The sequence below is a fragment of the Patiria miniata genome, unplaced genomic scaffold (genome assembly GCF_015706575.1).
Source record: "Patiria miniata isolate m_02_andy unplaced genomic scaffold, ASM1570657v1 HiC_scaffold_1, whole genome shotgun sequence".
NCBI classification, from domain to species: domain Eukaryota; kingdom Metazoa; phylum Echinodermata; class Asteroidea; order Valvatida; family Asterinidae; genus Patiria; species Patiria miniata.
In genome coordinates, this window is record NW_024037047.1 from 32,175,780 (window position 1) to 32,190,212 (window position 14,433).

Below are 14,433 nucleotides of genomic sequence, written 5' to 3' on the forward strand. Positions count from 1 at the left end.
TCATAATTGTGCAACTGTAGCACTGTTTTATTTTATACACTCAAATCAATGGGTGGTTAAGTCTCTACACTTTGTTACTTCAATGTAAGCATGCAAACTTATTTATTTATTTTTTTATAAAAAGGTGTGACATTGTTGCATGACAAAGTGTGGTATGTGTAAACTGGCCCTCATGTTATGGTATGCTATGTATGTTAATCAGGAATTTGGCGTAGAGCGCATCAGCGACTTTGTCAAAGTATACGATCTCATCATTGGGCAAGTAGTTGGAAACATCCGTAGGGCAGTGGACATTGTTGTTGGTCTCTTCAACGGTGACATAAGCATCTCTCAGCTATTTGACAACTTTGTTCAAGCTCTGGAGAACATTCCAAGTAACATTACTGTAAGTATTTACATGTAAGACATAGTTGGCAGGCTGTATAACAATGTATTTCCCTTATTAAAAGTATAACAACGTATTATCCTTAAAACATTCTTTTGAAAAAAAAAAGTTGAGGAAGAAGTCCAGCTTTTGCTATATTTCACCTTAAGAAAGTTTTTGTGGGGCTGCTAAGCACATAACTTTGCATGGCATTTTTGTTGTTAATTCTTTTTTGCAAGGCAAATAATATAAATATATACAGGGTGAGTAAAAAAAACACAACCCAAATGTCGGGACCATTTTTTTTGGGAAGTTCTACATGTAGCACTTTCAAAATCTAGGATATAAAAGCCCAATTAATAATCTTTCTTTTAGTGCAAGAATCATTCAAATCACTCATGTACTTTTCAAGTTACAGAATTTTTTTAACACAAACACCATTTCAAAGTACTGTCCACAGATCACAAAAAAAGGTAAGTGTCCTTTAAGCAAAACAAGAACAATTCACCCACCTATGTGAATTGTTTTCCTTGTGTGAAAATGATCCCAACATTTGGGTTTCGTTTTTTTTTTTTTTTTAATAACCCTGTATTGTAGATTGTCGGCTGTTTCTTGCTCAGCATATCAATCTGCTAAGCCGGATATAGAGTGCTGAAATGACATTACGTGTCATATTCATCTATTTACTTGTGACAGGTTCTCTGCTAATTGGCTAAGCATGTAATCTGGCTAGGCAGCTGTAGATTAATTAAATGGGACCTTACACCTGTTTCAGATTGACATCCAGAGTTGTGTCCAACCAAATAGCATTAGAAGCTACTCGGGTTGACCAAAATAGATTTAACGTTGACTTAGCTGAGGAGTCATTCTGAAGAACTGCAACAGTTGATTGATTTTGATTTAGAAGCTCCAACCAGTTTCATCGTCAAAGAGATCTTATAGTTAATTTTCAAATTATTTGGAAAAATTCTGATAATCGGTTCGGCAGAACTCTGGAATGCCAGTCTGAAACAGGTGGGACCCCAATGGAAATAAGCCTCTGTAATTGGCTTTCTGGGCTACCCCAGATGAAATCAACTGTTCTTTGCTTCTTATCTTTACATGTTATTGTTGGTTTCATCTGAATAAAATAATGATAATAATAATAAATACAGGTGTTTATTGGCTTTTATGTACACTGCTTATGAGGATTGTCTTGTAATGTTTGTAATTGTTTATGTCCCTTATATATAGAATGTGAGATCTGTGGCTTACAAGGCTGTGTCCAGACTGTCTCAGTTTGATCCTGATCAGCTACCCCCGTCCTTCAGAGGTGTCATTAATGTGGTCAACAAGGCTACTCAGTTATTCAGTGATATCAAGACAGATGTCATGGAATTCTACCAGGTCATTTTTAACAGTTGTCGTCATGTCCACCACAATGTCCCTCTCAAGTTTTGTCTCAATTCAAATCAAATTACTGTCACAAACCAAATCACAAATTATTTACAATTACGGTCACAAGTAACAAGGGAGGAATAATGACAAGGGAATGCCTTGGTCACCGTTCAGTGGAATAGCTAATCACTTGACTGCAAGCTGAATGACTTGTGATGACTTGTGAGGACTTGACCTAAACTCAGACATTAATTATCTTCAATTGAATTTGAATTGTGCTATTCCTGCTGCACACATGTGTAATAGGATAACGGCTGTCTACAGCGTTCCATCTTTATTGTGTCTAAGTTTGCTTGAAGATAAAGTTGTTATTCTAAGAGTGCATGTGGAACTTAGAATAATGTAGTGCATTTGTGTTCCATTTGCCACAAGGCTGAAGATTGAGTGGTGTATGAGACACAGATGCACATACTTACACACTGTTTTGTACAATTTGTTACCTAAATTTTGATCATCTGATTTGACAAAATCATATCAGTGGTAAAGTTACAAAGCAAACCGACTACTTGTCACGTTGTTAGCAAACAGTATGATATGTTCTTTAGCCAAGTATTCAGGACATTTTGGCAAAACTGTTGATACAGTTTATTGATCAAGTTCATCTGTCATCAAGCTGGGTTTTACTATGTGACTTTATAAAGGGACTGAATTCATTCATTCACACATTTATTTCAATATTGCTGAAAATTACAAGACGTACAAATTACAAGACGTACTTTAACTGTATGAACTATTTCAAAGAGTCCAACTAGGAAATAAGTGTCTGTTATGGCCAGGTCCAACATTGGTCTTGCCTTTTTTCTAAAAGAGATTGTATTTGTTGGTATATGAAGTATCAATTTCACTTGTTAATACAATTGACATGGATTGGTATCTGTACAGGCCGTCAGTGAAGCCATCACAGTCACCTTGCCCTGGGCAGCAGAGCAGATCTGGAAGTCTATTATTGCAATTGCAGATTCTATTGTTGATCTACTCAAGTCACCACTGAAAGCCATCGGAGACATCTTTAAAGGAGTCCTCAAGTAAGTTTACAGACTTTATAAATGAGATTGCAAGGATTAGCGGTTAGATTTTTAGTATTGGGATTAGTCATTTTAGTATTGGGTTTAATCTTTGCTGTTCGAGAGCTGGTAAGAAAGAAATACAAGAGCTTGATCATGTGGGGCCCGTACCCACAATCCCTGACTCGCTGTTGGATATGTCTGATCACAAGGCTTGCTGGGGTCATCTGGTCAGTTCAAAGCATACAAATAATGAATGTTTGTGAGTGTAATGGTAAGAATAATTTTGTAAAGTGACAGATGGAACGTTCCATTCCATGGGGTGAAGCCGAGTGGAATGGAATTAACATTCCCATCTGTCACCAAATCATATTATTTTTTCATGGCACGAATGTGAAACATTCATTATTTGTTTTATACAACACCTATAATTCCTCATCTGGTCAGAGCCACCAAAAAGTGTGACTGTGTAATGGAACTTCTATTTTTGCCGTGTGCGGCCGGGCCGTGGGTTGGACGGAGTTAACTCGATACAATAGACAGGTTTCGAGTCTTTTCGGTCCCAAACCAATTCGGTTCGAGTCAACTCAGTCCCATGTCAACTATCCCGTGTCAACTCGGTCCCATGTCAGTTCGGACCCAAGTCAACTCGGTCCAAAATCAAGTTGATGGGGAGAAAATGCTCTAGCAAGGCCTCATAGGGGCAAACATCAAATTTTGTAATAGGGGCCGTGCCGTGTTAGGGTACATCAACAACACGCGTTAAAGTGGTTAGGTCATACACCGCAGACGTCACGCCTTGCCGAGGTCACGCACTCTACACAAACCTGGCCTTACAGCATGGTGCCCACTTTTTCATCATTATTTTTATCTGTTGGAAAATTAAAAAAAAAAAAAATCTGTTTTTACTTAACCATGCCGTTATTTTGTGGGCACCGCTACATAAGGCCAAGTTTGTGTGGAACCTGCGACCTCGGCAAGGCGTGACCTCAGTGGTGTATGACGTAACCACTTTAACAGGTATTGTTGATGTACCCTAACATGGCACAGACCCTATCATGGCGCAGTTTGATTTTCGCTCCCAGTACCTTGCTAGAGCATTTTTCTCCAGCAAGTTGATGAGGGACCGAGTTGACTTTGGACCGAGTTGATTTGGGACCGAGTTGACATGGGACCAAGTTGACCTGAGACCCAGTTAACATGGTACGGTACTTGGGACTGAGTTGAATCGAACCGACTTTGTTTGGGACTGAGTTGACTCAAAACCAACTCATTCGGGGTCAACTCGGCCTCAAGTCAACTCGGTCTCATGTGCCAAAAAAAAATAGATGGAAAAAATTTCTGCAATTTGATTCACAAAACGTGATCTGTCTTTTCTTGTGTATGTATTTACCGTGGTTAACCTTTTGATGTATTTATTTTGTTTAACCATTTATTTCGAGGTTGTACAGGTTGTAACGCTTGAAGCAGCGTATTTTCCTGAAACTTCCTGCCGCAGCAAGTCGCTTGTTGCCCCCCTTGCGCTGTATACACAGTGCAGTCACGCGCGCTAGTACGGTACGATATATGACCATCGTGACTAACGTTGCGCATACCTAAATTCTTCATTATTTTTAAGAATCATCGACCTGACATACAGTTCACATTAATAAAGACAAGGTTTAATCACATTTGAGGGTCATTTTCGATTGCTTTCGTGGCGCAAATTAAAAAAATTAGACCCGAAATAAACAATACTGCATGTTTTCTATAGAGATTGCGGTGCGGCGACCCCCTCTCGATCCTGCCATGCACTGTGGTAAACATTGCATGACGTCATTAGTACATAGGGTTATTTTGAATGTTCTTCTTTATTTAATAGCATCAAGACTGCAGCTACTGAAATCATGAATGCCAAGAAAGAGGTGGAAGTAGCCAACATTTTCAATGAAGGTAAGGCACTTTTATTACTGAAATTAGTACATTATTTTTTTACTAAATCATCTGGCAGTACTGTGATGAATTGAGGATTAGAAAAGGTTCCCTGAACTTCCCGCCCTTGGTCCTAGACACAGATCCCTATTATTATAATAAACTATTAAAATATATATAAAAGATATATATAAAATATATATATATATATATATAAAATATATTAAAATATATTATTATAAACTGATGATCCAGTGAATTGCACATAAATTGCAGACAGTGTTTCAAACATCAATTTTATACTGATTTTACAATGTACTTACACAGAGACAAAACAAGGGGAATAAATTTAGGGAAATTAAACCTGAGCCTACTGTTGAAAGTCAATGGTACTTGAATGCATTCCACAATGCTGGAGGTTACTTATACCATTGACATATCTACCTTGGAGCCCCGTCACTCTTAAGTTTCCTTTTGGGGCTTGTGCACTAGTTTAGGGAATGTTTATGGTCTTACCTTTCCATTAAAAAGAGCATTTCGCGCAATTTTATCAACTGATGTTTGCATTCATGTCTCCTACGACCTTATGTCTAATGTGTAACAACTTTTGTCTCTGCAGCAGAGATGTGATCATCTCTGTTTATAGTTAGGTAAAAACCTCTCGTCTCATAAATACCATGACTGGCTCACACCCAAAAGGTCAAACAATCTTTTCAATACGAACATTCTGTCAATCCCTAGATGTAAAACCAACCGATACAAAAATAGCACAATTCCATTTTTAACTAATCTTCTAAATAGGAAGTAAGCATTATGCTTATTCTGGTGTTACATTTTTATATTGACTTTTTATCTTCTTTTCATAAATACCTGAGGCAGTTTATGTGTTCCTATTGTTCGAGAGCCCATCATGTGGGTGGTCTGAAATGGTTGACAAAACAACGGCTGGTGTTTTCCTGTGTCACATGGAATTTTGACTCCTATGAAATCTGGTCCCTTTTACCATTTTATTTGTTGAATCTTCACTTGGACATGTACAATACTACCAATGAGTCCGTTTTTTGAGAGTATGCAATATGCTCCACACGCACGACCATCTCCATATACACATGTACATGTAAGGAGATGTTTACGACTACTCGTGAGAGGCACATACCATAACATAGCTAGAGGGGTGTTTAAAAAAAAAATGACGTAAAATTGTTGAACAAAATCATTGGAAATTTATAATTTTGACTTGTTGTGACTTTTTGACCGAAAAGGTATTCATGAATGGGAATAAATGTATTAAACAAGTATGTTTCAGACTTGACCAGCTTGGGGACTGGTCGCCATTAATTTCCTTTGCCTTTGGTTTGGGCCATTATCAACGCCCAGGCTCCTAGCTGGTCTAATTAAACGTCCTTGTTTTATAACTGGCCAAACACATATTTTTTTCTAAATAGGAACACATTAGCTAATCTGAGAAATTCATTTCGTTTATTTATTTTATAATCAAACAATTTTAAATTTTAAAGTTGATTTTTATCGTATTTCTTTCAGATTCCTTCTACAGATTCTTTATAATTTTTTTTTTTTTAATTTCTTTTTAACTTTCCTGATGGTGTTTTGTACTGGTCTTGTAATCCTTTTTATGCATAACGTTTTTACTTTTATTTAAATCTTTAATGTTTTGAATGTTAACCTGCCCACAATTCAGCTTTCGGCAGGTGCAACAGGGAGAGTGAAATAAACCATTTAAAAATAATAATAATACATGTAGGATGGTTGGAGAGGTTGTCGAAGGGTTGATGAATTGTGTGATCGGTGCACCCAAGGAGGTTCGCCCTGCAGTCTTGAGTATCCCTCCTCTCCCTTACCCCCACCAGCATAAAAAGAAAATCTTAACAACTATATACAGGTGTAAAGAACTGGAGGCATTGCCATGGACAGTGTACAGGATGACCCAAAAAATGCAACCCTATAACATTTGCCTTTAAAAAGAAAGCGATTTGGCGGATTTTTACATGTATGTTTTGGGTATCAGATTTAAGCTGAGAGCTTTTTCTTCAAATACTAAAAAAATCACGAAAATAGCACTTTGGGTTGCTGAGAAAATGCCAATTATGTAAAAAAAAGTAGTCATTTTTCATCCTGTACACTAGTACTTCAAACAGTGAAACATTTTTACCGTGAGCCTATTGTGCAATTATCCTTCATTTGTGCAATTTCTTTAGTGATAAATAGTGATAAAAATGATAAGACACCTGTTCAGGTGGAAAATAAAAGGTATTTCCATCAAATTCATTTGTACAAATGTAGTCTTGTCATATTATGCTGATTGTAAGGATTAGGACATGCACAAATAGGTACTGTGAAAATCCCTTACTGTGGTAATTTTTTGTGTACAGGATGAAAAGTGACTACTTTTACATAATTGGCATTTTCTCAGCAACCCAATGTGCTATTTTCATGAGTTTTTTGAGTATTTGAAAGAAAAAGCTCCCTTTAATCCGATACCAAAATCTTAAAGATCCACCTATCCCTTTTAGGGTTGTATTTTTTTGGGTCACCCTATTATCAACAGCAGCACCTCCTTGTATCCGATAGATCTACCCCCACACCTGGCTGCTTTTCGAATAATGGTAAAAAATAATTGGTAATTCAGCCCTCTTGAAAGACAGATCCTTGATATGCATTTGGTGTAAAACAAATGTAACCCAACCTATCAAAGGAGTCAGATGTCACCAACGTTTTCTTATTTTGTGGAATCTAGTCATATATAAAACAATGAAAATCTGTAAAAGCCCAAGGCACAAGCAAGGAGCAAATCATACCATACCTTTTATGTGCTTGCCAGGTCAGAGACCCTATTGGTTTGATCTGCCCAAGGTCATCGGTGATATGCTGAAAGAATTAAAGGAACATCTCGGCAACATCAGACGAGATCTTAGTGTTTGGGTGGATGAGATTGAAAGTTCCTCAGATCCCGTCAAGAGGCTGACAGGGGGAGCAGTGGATTCGGTAAGGGTAGTAACTCTCAGGATGCATGAAAAATTTACTGTTTGGCAAGATTTGAGATTCCTTTTTTTGCCAAGAGAGTTACATCCATTACGTTTTTAAGTAATACAAAAATAGAAAACATGTCAATTGCTAAATTGAGAATACCAAAATAAATTATTAACACTCTCATAATTATTGCTAACTGTAAACAAACCTTGTTTTTTATTAGTCCAGTCACATGCTGATGTACATGTAACAAGTACTGCCATTTATAAACATCAATACTGTGATCCCCCCCCCAAAAAAAAAAATCCATAGTATTTTTAAGTTTCTTCAATTCTACAAGGAAGGTTGTATAACATGTTGTGTTTGATTATTCAGTAACCATTTTCTGGGGTCATAAACAAGATCACGACGATCAGTTCTGCCACAAGAGCAACAGTTTGCTCCTGAGTGATGAAGAGATACAATTGTAGCAAGGTGTCCAGCTGAAGGACACAAGAACTAAGATCCCTTGGCTGGGTTTGAATTCAAATTTCAAACAGTTTACACAAGCTACGCAATTGTCTTCCTGGTCGATCCAATCTCTGTCATTTCAGTCTTCTGTTTCACATTATATTTTTCTCTCACCACTATAGCGCACATTGAGGAGGCAAGTCAAGGATGAGATTGAGTCCATCTTCCAAGATTTGATGGAACCCATACAGCCCATCGTGGATCTCCTACAACCATTCTTTGAGCTGTATGACCTTGTATTTAACACCGTTGATGCTGTCAAAGAAGCCTATCAGGCACTGAAGGAAGGGTGAGTGTATTTGGAGGACGAATAAGAATAGAAGATTGAGTACCGTACCAAAACTAAAACTAAGCAAAAACAGACTGCCAACCAAAATTTAATATGATGAGTATTTCTTTTAACTGCTTCTTGGTTGAGTTTGCTTAACACATAAGTTTGCTATATGCAATATTTTCTGCTTATAGAGCCACAAAATTAGGCCCAGATCATTCAATCAGAATGATACGCTCAGTGTGATCATACATGTATGCCAAATGTACTAGGTTGAAGTTGCATCAATCACAGGATAATTGCATGTCACTAACCAGTCAGATTTTTAGTGTCTTAAGTAAAAAAATACACTTTTAAAATTGGCCATAGTTTTATTCTGTAGCAATATAGATGAGATATTTTCATATGTGCTTTTAGAGTATCTCTTCCAGCTTTTTGTCATTTGTACATTGGCTTTACCGTGTTTACTATTAAAGAAGTTCAGTAGTAAACATGTCTTCAATTACTGTAAAGGAATTGCCATAGCTTCGCTCTTGTGTAAAAGCCCTTTTCTAAACAAAGTGATACAATGTACTGCTTGTATTTTTTCTTCAGATACCAAAAGTCTCAAGCTCTTGTCATGAAACTGTTTGGACCTAAGGCCCACGAGAGATTTCCTAGGAAATACCGAGAACCTGGCTCTGGGGAGTGTGCATCAGGAGGTTTCTACCCGACTGACTCGGCTGGATATTATGAGGATCAGGGTGTAGATCTGGAAATTTCAGCAGGAACAAAGGTGCGTATTTCATTCTGTGACGCCACCATTTGCAAATTTTAACCTTGCTGTCCTTGAGTAAACCAGTTTACACTGTTCCGTCAAGGCAGAAGTAAATGTGACTATATTGCATGTACAAATTTATATGTGATAAAACTTTCATCTTTCAGTGTATTCTTTTGGTGGAATTAAGTGATTACATGTTTGCTAGACACAGTCATTAAAATTCTTATCAAACACATTTGGCGTACATTGCTGCACAGAATAACAGCCAAGCATCAGGTTTGTGCATTGTCTATTTTCATAAGTTACTTGTTTCTCTTTGTTGTGTTGTCTTTTTAGAGACCTTTGTACAGGGTGAGTAAAAAATGTCCCTTTGGATATGTCCTTGTCTCCCACAAAAACAAGAAAGGTTACCAGTTATTTCCCTTCAGCCAGTGTTCGATCTGGGCATTGACCACATTCAGTACAAATGTCACTGATATTCAGCCATGCATGCAAAGGATACAGGCCTTTTTTTGTGACTACCCAAAAACACTACCAACACAATGTTCAGAATAGGCCTCTTGCTATCAACACAATAGCAACAATGGGCCTCAGGACAATGAAAGAAAGGGATAACAGAACAGGATATTAATTAAATGGAATTACATTTGTTGAACTTGAAACTGAATTACAGATAAGGTACACATTTTCACTGTCCTGCTGCTTGACCTTCCACCTGTCTGTCATTCTGATCAATGCATAGTTGTGTTCATATCCTCATGTCTGCAATAGCTCTGCGTACCATCCGTGTTGTTCTGATGGCTTGGATTTCAACAGTAATTCCTTGGTGAAGTTCCTGCAGGTTTTTTTGGCACAATGTACATGTAGTAAATGAGGTTCACCAGGTCCTTATGAGGTACCCCAAAGAAAAAAATTACAAAGGGGGAAGATCTGGCGATATTGGTGCCCCTTGTTCAGGATCTTGCGTGTGCCATTTTGTCCATATTTTGGTTTTTTTTGCACTGGCCAAGCATCATGCTGCCGTACCTCCAGAAAGTGCTCTCCAAATTGTCATGTCTGTACACCATAAAAAATTCTCTACAGAGGTCTGGCCTTGCCATGGCTACTTGGAAATATTCTGTTTTGCAGTGTGCTGGCCATTAAATAATGTTAACTATCCCCTTAAAAATATTTGGAAACATTGTTATGGGAGTGTTTTTTTTGGTAGTCACGAAGAAAGCTCTGTATCCTTTTCATGCATGGCTGCAATATCAGTGAACCTTGTACCGAATGTGGTCAATACCCCGATCGAATGTTGGCTGAAGAGAAAAAAAACTGGTAACGTTATCCAAAGGGACACTGTTTTTACTCACCCTGTGTAATAAACCAAACTTCCTAGTATTGTAGCACCCTTAAAATTGTAAAAATAGGGTTCAAGAAAACATGAAATAAAAGAAAATTATATATTACTATACAAAAAGGGGTTATCTAGTCAACAAACTTTTCTTGGGAAAACTGTTTACTTTCATTTTCGAGGACAATCCCAGTGTAATCTCAAATTGTTGATACCCAAATACTTTGTTGTTTTTTGGTAGTTGGTGGCACCATTTTCAGGCGTCCTATTCAAGAGTGCTGGTAAACCCAACCAGGTCACTCTGGAAGCTGGTGGTGGGGCCTTCCGAAACATCAAGATCTTCATTGACAACATCGAGCCCAATCGCACCATCTCCGAAACTGAGGGAGTGAATGTAAGTAGAAAAGAGACTTGATTTGGTACACGATTTGTCATTGATGGGCCCTCATTTTGGATGGAATTATGTGAGTCATTTTTGTGAGTAACCCGTCACTATAAAATGAGCTTAAAGTTGTTAGTTGTAAATATGCAGTACAGTACAAAGGGACACAGCCACAATTCAAAGGGTTGGCCTATTCTTAGTATTGAAGTTCTGTTATACAAATCCCTTTTTTGCAACCCATTTTATTAGTTGAGTTTTCTCCAGTCCATAACAATTTGCAGAAAAACAGACATAAACCATCTGGATTTACTGCATTTTGTCACCCTCCACCTGTCCAAAGCTATGTTTGTGTACAGTTTCGGTCTTATCTAAACTGAACCTGCCATGTATATTTTTCAGCAACCTGAATCTGGACTGCTCATTCACTGTCATACAAAAGTGGGTTTTAAATGAAATCAAATGCCTTTTTCTCAAAACTAGTTTTACCACTTCAAAGTTTGTGGTCGTTATTTCTGTTACTGAACTTAGTTTTCTAATGTTATATACCACTGGATGGTGCTTGTTCTGCAGATTACAAATACAGTAAACTCCAGCCAAGCCGACATCGTACAACTCGTCAAATCGCTCAAGTCAGCCGTCTGACTAAAGTCCCGATTGTCTGTTAAGCATTTCCATTGATTTTGTATGCCCTGCCGGCAAAGCCGAAGGGGTACTGTTTCCGCCTTGTCCGTCTGTGTGTGTGTGTGTGTGGGTGCGTGCGTGCATTTATGCCTATTGCAGTACTATGTATGGGTTGTGCGAGGGTGCGTGCATTTATGCCTATTGCAGTACTATGTATGGGTTGTGCGAGGGTGCGTGCATTTATGCCTATTGCAGTACTATGTATGGGTTGTGCGAGGGTGTGTGCATTTATGCCTATTGCAGTACTATGTATGGGTTGTGCGAGGGTGTGTGCATTTATGCCTATTGCAGTACTATGTATGGGTTGTGCGAGGGTGCGTGCATTTATGCCTATTGCAGTACTATGTATGGGTTGTGTGAGGGTGCGTGCGTATGTGCTCTTGTATTGTATTGTATTACGCTCGAGGACAGACAACAAAAGGAGCACAAAGGGGCCTTTGATCCTCTGACGATGGTGCCTATATTGTTAAAACCGGTCCTCGATCGTACGGTTATGTGGTTAGTCTATGGGAAAGTGTTATATTAGAGGGACAAAGGGAAACACAATAGGTTGTCCTCAGGGTATAGTAAAACACGACTGTGCGTGTGTGTGCCTGTGTGCGTGTGCATTTGGTTCCACAGCGATATCCATCTGGATTGTATACCTTGATACAATGATGGTAGCTTGCTAGTATAACTTATAGAAAATGAATAAGTTTGGACCCCATAAGACAAAGGCCAGGATTAAAACAATAGGATGTTATTTTATTTGTTTGTTTGTTTTTTTTTTTTTTTACCAAACCAGTATACATGTATACATACATTTACTTTGTAACTGTGCACGTACATGTACATGTATTACTATTTTGTACACATGGTCTCCACTATCAATATCCCAAACGTGATGATAAAATCCAAGGATTAATTTGCTGGATTCAACTCAAGCATTAAGGAGATAAACCAGGGTAAATCAAAGCCAATTAGTGCAATGAGTCATGTGTGCAAAAAGGCCATTCATGTAAGTCGGCAAAATGACGACTTACAGTAGATCCCGAGAGTGCCGACTTAGCCGGAGTTTACTGTATCTCACTAATCCAACATTAAACTCATTTTGTGGTGAATAGCCACACATTTTGTTTATGATCTCTCTGTAATCTGTTCATTCTGGTCTATAATCTGTCCATCCACAAGGTGATAGCTGGTACCGTCATGGGTACAGTCGGCAGGTCTACAACCTGCACACCACCCAACTACATCCACGTGTCCATGAAGAACTCTAAACCTAACCGCCTGGTAACCATACTAGACGATATCCTGGATGATGATCCTTTAACTTCTGATATAGCTGCTAAGGAGGGCTTTGTGGACCCTAGTAACTACCTTGCCAAGAGGCCGCTGGTGCTACCAAAATGGACTCAAGTCTGTGATGATTATAAGGTGGTGTGGATGGTAGGTCCTTGTAATAACACTCTAATCTAATACATTATCAATAATAACACTAATAATAATAATAATAATAGTGGATATTTATAAAGCGCACGTATCCACCAGGACTGGTGCTCAAGGCGCTACCTCATTATTACCCGGCTTATTGGGCACATAAAATATTCCAAATACCATCTCAGCTCCCTGGGGAGTATACAGCTCGATGCAGCCTGTTAGGCGCAAGGACGCTAATTCAATCACAATAACCATCTCTGCCCTCACAGGTACCCATTTACTCCTGGGTGGAGAGAAGCAATGAGTGACAAAGTGCCTTGCCCAAGGGCACACGCACCATGACCCCGCCAGGACTCGAACCCACAACCTTCAGCTTTACACGCAGACCACGAATCAGTTCCCTTAACCTCGAGGCCACAGTACTCCAACACTATGACCTTTAACCCCAAATCATCCAAATACATGTACCTCTTTGCTGTGGGTTCATCCTGCGTCAACATTTTCAACAGTCTGTAACTTGCTGAGTGGCCTTATAATCTACCTTTAGTGGGGATTCTGTGAAAATTTAGGGACTTCACCATCTGGACAGAGCTTTATTTATTCAGAAATCCATGAAAAACTAGTAACGTATTCAAGCATTTCTTGTTTTTGCCGAAGAGGCATACTGCATTTACCTTGTCCTTTTGTGAATCATGGACCTTAAACAATAGAGGATAATGGGGTCCACGATTGACCGAAGGTCCACTTTTGAGGTGTGTGTACAAAACTTATGGGATAAACAAAAGAGGGACAATAGGGGGTCCACGATTGAAGGTGTTAACTAGTGCGTGTTTATGGTGTAAATCGAGGAGTCACACGTGAAGCATCATCGAGTAATGAGGACCAGTCAAATCAAGGACGACATTGATTAGAAAACGCGTACAAAACTTCATGGGAGCTTTTGCAATAAAGAGTGTAAACCAGTGTTGTAGTCGAGACCATCACAAGACCAGACACAAGACCAGCACAAGACTAGCCACAATAACAAGGCACGAACGATGGCAAAGGAATGCCTTTGTTGCAGTTTATTTGAATAGCTTGTGACTTGAATTGAGACTGATGAAGGTCCTTGATTTACACCATAAACAAACCTGTGTGTGAGCGTGCAAGCAATCAGTTTTCCCACCATAACTTGAGAAGAACTTGGCATATCAGCTTCAAACGTGGTATGTGGGTTGGTCTTGCTGTCCTTTAAAACCCTGTTGATTTTAAGCCTCATAGGTCAAAGTTCAAGGCCATTATGGTTAAATCTTTTGAAACAGTTTACCCAGTATAACTTGCACTTTTCTTTGATGAATATTTGTTTTGTGTGTATAATTATAATGTTATCCCTT

The 14,433-nt window shown here is 38.6% G+C and overlaps 1 protein-coding gene across 1 annotated transcript in view; it reads left to right on the forward strand.

The window, feature by feature from the left end:
* The window catches only part of LOC119732930, a 212,078-nt gene that overhangs the window by 20,525 nt on the left and 177,120 nt on the right, over positions 1-14,433 (forward strand). The window contains exons 15-23 of the mRNA XM_038206513.1: positions 203-385; positions 1,598-1,750; positions 2,684-2,826; positions 4,667-4,737; positions 7,556-7,719; positions 8,337-8,503; positions 9,080-9,260; positions 10,820-10,972; positions 12,812-13,069. Coding sequence (XP_038062441.1) covers positions 203-385; positions 1,598-1,750; positions 2,684-2,826; positions 4,667-4,737; positions 7,556-7,719; positions 8,337-8,503; positions 9,080-9,260; positions 10,820-10,972; positions 12,812-13,069 — 1,473 coding nt within the window. The remainder of the gene's footprint in view (positions 1-202; positions 386-1,597; positions 1,751-2,683; positions 2,827-4,666; positions 4,738-7,555; positions 7,720-8,336; positions 8,504-9,079; positions 9,261-10,819; positions 10,973-12,811; positions 13,070-14,433) is intronic.